The sequence below is a fragment of the Nicotiana sylvestris genome, chromosome 9 (genome assembly GCF_000393655.2).
Source record: "Nicotiana sylvestris chromosome 9, ASM39365v2, whole genome shotgun sequence".
Taxonomy (NCBI): domain Eukaryota; kingdom Viridiplantae; phylum Streptophyta; class Magnoliopsida; order Solanales; family Solanaceae; genus Nicotiana; species Nicotiana sylvestris.
Genome location: NC_091065.1, coordinates 33,770,214 through 33,777,730, shown reverse-complemented (window position 1 = coordinate 33,777,730; position 7,517 = coordinate 33,770,214). Strand labels below are relative to the sequence as shown.

The 7,517-nt window shown below is 34.1% G+C and overlaps 2 protein-coding genes and 1 non-coding gene across 3 annotated transcripts; 1 reads left to right on the top strand and 2 right to left on the bottom strand.

Moving 5' to 3' along the window:
• Window positions 1–4,199: 4,199 nt before the first annotated feature.
• On the bottom strand, window positions 4,200–4,790 carry LOC138877409 (uncharacterized). Its single transcript, XM_070157018.1, has one exon. The coding sequence runs from the start codon at window positions 4,788–4,790 to the stop codon at window positions 4,200–4,202; it is 591 nt and encodes a 196-aa protein (XP_070013119.1).
• A 107-nt stretch (window positions 4,791–4,897) lies between these two features.
• On the bottom strand, window positions 4,898–6,145 carry LOC104223460 (uncharacterized). Its single transcript, XM_009774909.2, has one exon. It carries the CDS (start codon window positions 6,143–6,145, stop codon window positions 4,898–4,900), a length of 1,248 nt encoding a protein of 415 aa, XP_009773211.2.
• LOC138878853 (small nucleolar RNA R71) lies at window positions 5,577–5,683 on the top strand. The gene has a single exon (XR_011402625.1). It is a non-coding gene; the product is annotated as a small nucleolar RNA R71 (small nucleolar RNA).
• Window positions 6,146–7,517: the final 1,372 nt, after the last annotated feature.

The window sequence follows — 7,517 nt, the reverse complement described above, 5'->3', positions numbered from 1 at the left end:
GAACTTATTAAATTCGTTAGGAAAATATTCTCCGTTTCTATCACTTCGAATAATTTTAATTTTCCTACTCCTTTGATTTTTCACAACAGACTTGTATTCTTTAAACTTTTGAAAAGCTTCGTCCTTAGTTCTAAGTAGGTAAACATATGTAAATCTAGAGAAGTCGTCTATAAAAGTAATAAAATATCTTTTGCCTCCTCTAGTTAATTCTCCATTTAATTCACACAAGTCTGAATGTATTAAATCTAATAGTTCTGTGGATCTTTCAACTTTACGAAATGGTTTCTTTGTCATCTTTGCTTGTATGCAAATTTCACATTTTATATGTTGAGTTTTACATGAGATATAACCATTTTTGGACATATAATTCAAGGAGCCAAAATTTAAATGTCCTAGTCTAGCATGCCATAAACAAGAATCAGACTCAACGATGTAAGCAGAAACATAATTTATTTCATTAATACTCAATTTGAACATGCCGTTACAGTTATAGCCTTTTCCAACAAAAACACCATTCTTAGACACTATTACATGATCAGACTCAATAACTATCTTGAAGCCTTTCTTTGACAGCAAAGCAGCGGACATTAAGTTTTTCTTCATATCAGGAACATGATACACATTCAGTAACGTCAACTTCTGGCCAGATGTGAAGTTAATCTCAATACTTCCTTTTCCAGCAACATCTGCCGCAACATGGTTTCCCATCAAGACTTGTTCAGAATCCTGCACTTCTGCATATGTCTTGAACATCTTCTTGTCATAACAGACATGAATAGTAGCACCCGAATCTAGCCACCAGTCTTGAGTATTTGTAGCAGCGGTAGCCACATTCAACTCTGTGACCATACCAATTTGCATTGCGGAAACCATGACAACCAGTCCTTGGGCAGAATTTTCCACTAAGTTTGCCTTTTCAGAATTTCCAGATTTTTTAATCTTTCCAGACTTTTCGGTTTTGCCTGCATTGAAATTTATTCATGCCTTTCTATATTTGCAGTCCCGAATCATATGGCCTTTTTTTCTACAATGATGACAACTAAAGTTCTTTCTCTTTTTAAAAGAAGACTTTTTGGAAACTTTCAGATGTTTGTTCCCACTTCCTGAATCATTCTGACTGACAAAATTGACAGCGGAACTCGAAGGCTGACTAATAGCATCACGAGCACGGGTCTCACTTTCAATTTGAATGTGAGTACGAAATTGTTCCACAGTCATTTTATCCATAGAATGTAGGATTTTCTTTCTATAGTCATTCCAAGAGGAAGGCAATTTCGAAAGAATAGCACCTATTTGAAGTGCATCAGGAATTTTAACTTCAAGATCACTTAGTTTTGATACTAAGATTTGCAGTTCATGAATCTGATCCATTATAGGCCTAGTATCAAATATTTTAAATTCAAAGTACTGCAGAGCCAGGAATTTGTCAATACCTCGTTTTTCATTCTGGTATGCAGTTTGTAGAGCAGTCCAAATCTCTCTTGGCGACTTCAGATTGCAGTAAAGATCATAGAGTCGATCTGTCAAAGTATTCAGAATATGGCCGCGACACAACAGTTCATCATGTTCTCGTTTCTTCCTTTCTTCCTTGACTACGTCAGAATCTTCTGTTGTGGGCTCAGGCATCAGAGGCAAGGCAGAATCAAGAACATAGTAGATATTGAGAGCGGACAACAAGAATATCATCTTGTCTCTCCAACGGGTAAAGTTCGTTCCATCAAAGCGATCAAGTTTGATGAACTCCTTCGGATTCTCAACAACAGACATCAATTTCTCCATAGCAGAATAACTCTTTAAGATTGTTAGAAATAAAATAATCAAATTGGCTTTGAGGCGTGAAAATCGACTGTCCTTAAAGAGTTATCGCCTGTATACTAATTTAGGGAAAATACAAAACGATTCTCTTCAGAATACAACAAAGTCTGCAGTAATACTTGTGATTTTCTATTACCACTTCGTTGGAATTCTTGTGTATTTATAGGCAACCAATAGACCCTTTCAGAAAAGATGTCTTGTTTCACAAACAGACACGATTATTTATTCGAATTTTGAATTTAAAATTCAAATAAATAATTAACTCTAGGATCTCGTGCCTGTTGAGTTAATCTCGTGCCTGTTGAGTCAATCTCGTGCCTGTTGAGACAATCTCGTGCCTGTTGAGTCAGTCTCGTGCCTGTTGAGACAATCTCGTGCCTGTTGAGACAATCTCGTGCCTGTTATGTGCTATTTCATAATGATCAGTTCCGAGACTAACAGACACGGTACGAGTAAGGTCGGTCCCGGGAGTGTTTCACATGACAGGCACGGAACTTCTTTCTTCCGATGTGGGAAGAATCCAATTTCCAACTTGTCAATAACAAACTATCTTACAGAGTATACCACTGAGCACAACAAGGTCTTTCTCAGAAAGGCCTTTATCCGAGAACTTAGCTTTTAATACCTGAATGGAATCGCTGACGTCCGGCATATTTTCTGCTAATGATAAATTTGATATCACTCCATCTCTTCTTCCTGTTTCCACCTCATATGAAGGTCCATTTGCATGTTGCCACCACATATGTTAGTATAAAAAAATGTAGAAAAGCTACAAATTTAATTTGTTCAATAGTGTAGTTAATGAACTGAAACATAACTGATGAGACAGTTCAATTAAAAAAATAATTTACCAAAACAACAGCATCCCTAGCAGCCAAAGCAACAATATCAGCGCAAGACACAACACCAGGACACATTGCTTCTACTTGTGCTTTGGCTCTTTCCATCACTTCAAAACCTCCTACCCCTTGATGTCCAAATGCATGCCTCTCTGCATTTTCTCCATTATCTATCAATATTGATCCATCACACCCCTGTTCATCATCAACAATAACAATAGTTTCACAACTTTCGTCTCGGATCACTTACACATATGTAAAAAGAATTCTGTTTATTATGAACCTACTGACTCTAAATTCTGAATTCGCTAGAATTTATTAGAAATGATGACCTGAACAAAACAATCATGGAAATGAAGCCTAAGCAAGACAGGAGCAATATTTTGGTTGGAGGCAGCAACTTCACGGACAACAGCACTAACAACGGGCTCAACATTAGGACATGTGCTTTCATAAAAACCAACTCTTAGTTGGCCTTGTGAGATCCCTGCTAGATAGCTAAAAATTACAATGAAAAATACAAGTACCATTGTGTAAAAAGTATTTTATTGGGTAATTGTAGTGAATTCTTGGAAATAAAAAAAAAAAAAAAAAAAAAAAAAAAACAAAGAATCAAGTAAAAGGTGGTCAGAATGTAGGAAGCAGGAGAGTAATATGATTCAAGAAATGGTAGTACCAAAAAAGGGAAGAGATGAAGAGAAAATGGAGGAGGTGATGTTTGTGTAATGTACCCATCCACTATATTTCTACATAAAAATTTCTTTATTTTATACTCCCTCTTACCACACTTAAGTGAATTAAGAGATGGCAATGTGTCAAGCGCCAAGTTGCATGATTTTGGGGGTTTCCTTTTCTTTCTTGAATTTTCTTCTACTTCATCCTATTTTTTTCATAATTGATATTCATTAATTTTAAAGATGGTACTCCCTTCGATTCATTTTACATAACGGTCCGAAAACTATTCATAGAAATTATAGTCTTATATATATCATGATATTTCCATAACTATAAGAGCATATTATTAAGTAAAGTGATATGAAGTTAAAGTATAAAATTGTATCTTTTTAAAAACCAATTAATAAGAAAAAATGTGACGGAACAAATGAAATATTAAAAAATTTGTTATTATTGTAATTGAGTTAGCTGTAAACATAGAAGGAGTGCCAAAATAGATGAATAATACAACTGTCAGTAGAGGGATTCACGTGTAGATACAGAACATATAGATTTTTGGGTTTTTGGATTTTTATGGGATGGATGAAGGCAAGCCATTTAAGTTTCTTTGTATTGTTTAGTGTCCCCATGAAGCCATTTAGGTTTCTCGTCCTAAGTTCCCCAAGCCAAAGGTCATTTGGTAATAACACAGTGTTTCCATCTGTATATATATGCATATACAGAACATATGCATACATATATGCCCCATTGTCTAATGCTGAATCTGTATGGGTCGAAATCTGTCTTTAAAATATTTGAGCCAAGAAATTATTAGGGGAAGAGTTCCCAAGTCATCATTTGTCTAAATGGCCCAAGCACATTTTCAATTATTTATCTACTCTTGGTACTTTGATTCGCAAATTGAAGTGAAACACCTGTGTCTTTCATTTCACCAAGATCTAATTTTTTAAAAATAGAAAATGGCATCAAATTTATTGAAGCTCCAGAATCACAAAGTGTTTTTTCAATGTATACTCCTCCTAGAGTACATGGAATGATAAAACTACCTGGGTCACCGAGTTTTTGTGGTAGCTTAGTTTGAAGTATATCACTGCATTTTTCAGTAAGTATTACCACAGAAACTTCTTCCAATTTCCTTTTGCTTGATAAAATTTCTTTCAAAAATTTGGCATATGAAGGCATTTGCAATAAAGCATCAGTAAAAGGAATGTTAATGTGAATTTGTTTTAAAATCTCCAAAAACTTTGCAAATTGATTACCCAACTTTTCTCTTTTCATCTTTTGTGGGAAGGGAATTGTAACAGGGAAAGAAGTCAAATTTTTAGTATTTTTTTCTTCTTTTTTCTTGGCTTCTTTCTCTTCTGATGGTTGAGAGGGTGTCTCAACATTCTCACCCTTGCCTACCTGTTGTTCTGATTGATTCTTTTCTTGTTTGTTTGCATAGGGTTCATCAAGAGTCATACCTGACCGTAAGGCAACGGCCTTAAGGTGTTCTTTGGATTTTTCTCTGTATTGCTCGGTAAAGGACCTTGAATCTTTTCAGACACAAGAGTTGTCAATTAGCTTAACTAAATTTCAAGATTTTTTAGAGCTGAATTTTGACTTTCCATTTTTTCATTAGTAACCTTAATGTACTTGTACAAAAGGTCATCAAGACTTGGATGACCTTGTTGAGGCCTTTGCTGATATGGAGTTGCTTGCTGATAAGGCCTGAAATTTTGTTGTCCACGATTTTGATTTTGATATCCGGGTGGACTCTGTACCTGTTGCTTTAGGTAGTTTTGAGAGTTTTCAGCATCATTTACATTGCTCCATTGAAATCCTGGATGCTTTTGTGCTAATGGACTTCTAAAAGGATACAACTTGTATCCGATGACATTGACATGTTCATCATTTTGATTGGTTGCTTGACATTCGTGGTTTAAATAGTTTCCTCCACACAAGTCACAAGCCTCAGACTGGCTTGGTTGTTGTGTATTTACTTGAAAAGATTCAAATTTTTGTGCCAAAGAAACAATCTGTTGTGTTAGTGTATTTAAAGCATCCACCTGATTTACTGTAACAGTTTTCTTAATGATTACACACTCAGTTAGCCACTGTATGGCATTTTCAGAAATTTCATTAAGCAATTGCAATACTTCTACTGTGGTTTTTCCCATTATGGAACCTCCTGCAGCTGCAATTATTACATTTCTAGAAGATGGTTTCAAACCATGATAAAAAATGTACAACTGCATATGTTCAGGAATGTCATGATGTAGACATTTCCTTAACAATATTTTCAATCTTTCCCAAGCTTGATAAACTGACTCAGTGTCAGTCTGCAAGAAGTTAGATATATCCTGTCTTAACTTTGTTGTTTTAGCAGGGGAAAAATATTTATTTAAAAATTTCTGAGTCATTTGGTCCCATGTGGTAATAGACCCTTGCGGCAAACTTCGTAACCAAGTTTTGGCCTCTCCTTTTAAAGAAAAACGAAATATCCTTAACTTAATTTCTTCAGGAGGTACTCCATTATACTTTGTGGTTTCAACTAATTCTAAAAAGTCAATTAAATGACTATGTGGAACTTCACTTAGATCACCAGTGAAAATGCAAGATTGTTGAATTTGAATCACGCCTGTCCTGATTTCAAAGTTATTGGCTGCTACTGGAGGTTTCCTGATACTAGATTCACAGTTAAAGCGATTAGGTCTAGCATAATCCCTTAGGATTCTATTTGCTGGTTTTGGCGCCACTTCATCAAACTGCTCCTCTGCATTAGCTAGTGGTGGAATTTGTAGTGGATTGTTATCATCTTCTAATTGGTGCTCCATTCGGTTACAAATTATGTTTTGAGAAAGGTGTAATATTTTGACTACTATTTGAGAAAACCAAATTGATGAAAGGTGTGTTTGAAATTGTAAATTAAGACAAATTTCTTCTGAAAAGTTTATATTTAAAAAGAGTTGGGAATCGTTGAATTCACTTGATATATCATTTCAATAAAATCTCAGTTTCATACGTATTTCTCTAAAGAATAATTGCTTATTGCTAATACAATTGTATTTTTACACTAAGAAATAAATAAATAATTAACACTCAGTGAGGTTATGTCAATTAATTGATTTAAAACTAGTGACGATTAAACTGAAATATCTTGCTTGAATTGTGCTCAAGGTCGTGAGAATATTTTTACTAGAAAATCAATAATCTTGCCTTCAATAATTTCTCCGTGAGAATTAAAACTGAGGAAAGCAAGATTACAAACTTGAAACAATAATCTTACTAAAAATTACTTTGACTCTAATATTATGTGCTCAAGTGTAGTAAAAACTTCGTGAGAATATTTTTACTAGAAAATCAATAATCTTGCCTTCAACAATTCCTCCGTGAGAATTAAAACTGAGGAAAGCAAGATTACAAACTTGAAATAATAATCTTACTAAAAATTACTTTCACTCTAATATTCTATTCATCAGTTATTATATATTAATTTTGCTCCGTGAGAATTATAAAATTAATATAAGAATAACTTAGATATAAAATATATAGATGTGATAATAATGATTAAAAAATCATCATTCCATCACAATATGAAATGTAAATAGAGTTTCAGACCAATAATGTATTGAAACTGAGATAGTATTATAATTATATCAAGCTTCATCAACTATGCCAACAAAAAAAAAAAATACTCCATTATGGAGTAAGAAAAACTAAAAAAATACTTTCAAAAGACTAAGAATATTTTTACTTCAAAGAGAGATTAGAGAAAGAGACCAAGAACTCTTCTCTTTCTCTTTAGAACTTAAGAGAAACTAAATAGGAAATTGGATACAAAGTGGGATGTTCTTTCTTCTACAAACATATGCCTATTTATAGAAAAATTTCTACAAGACCTTGGTGAGAATTTGCAAGATAATATCAATATATCATATGGACTTGATGAGAAATTGACATGGCAAATTATCATGAAATTTTGGTGAGAATTTGCCGTAACTTTTATATCTCTTGACTTTCTGTAGTCTTAGATGAAATTATCACTGTCACACCTCCTTTTTGTGCGCCTGCCCCGAAGGATAAATGCGTGAGGGGAGTTTTTCCATTTTAAGTGACATTATTCGAAAATGGGATTATTTATTTAATTCAGAGTTGCCACTTGGGAAAGGTTTGGCTTTTGGTGTCCCAAGTCACCGGTTTATCTTG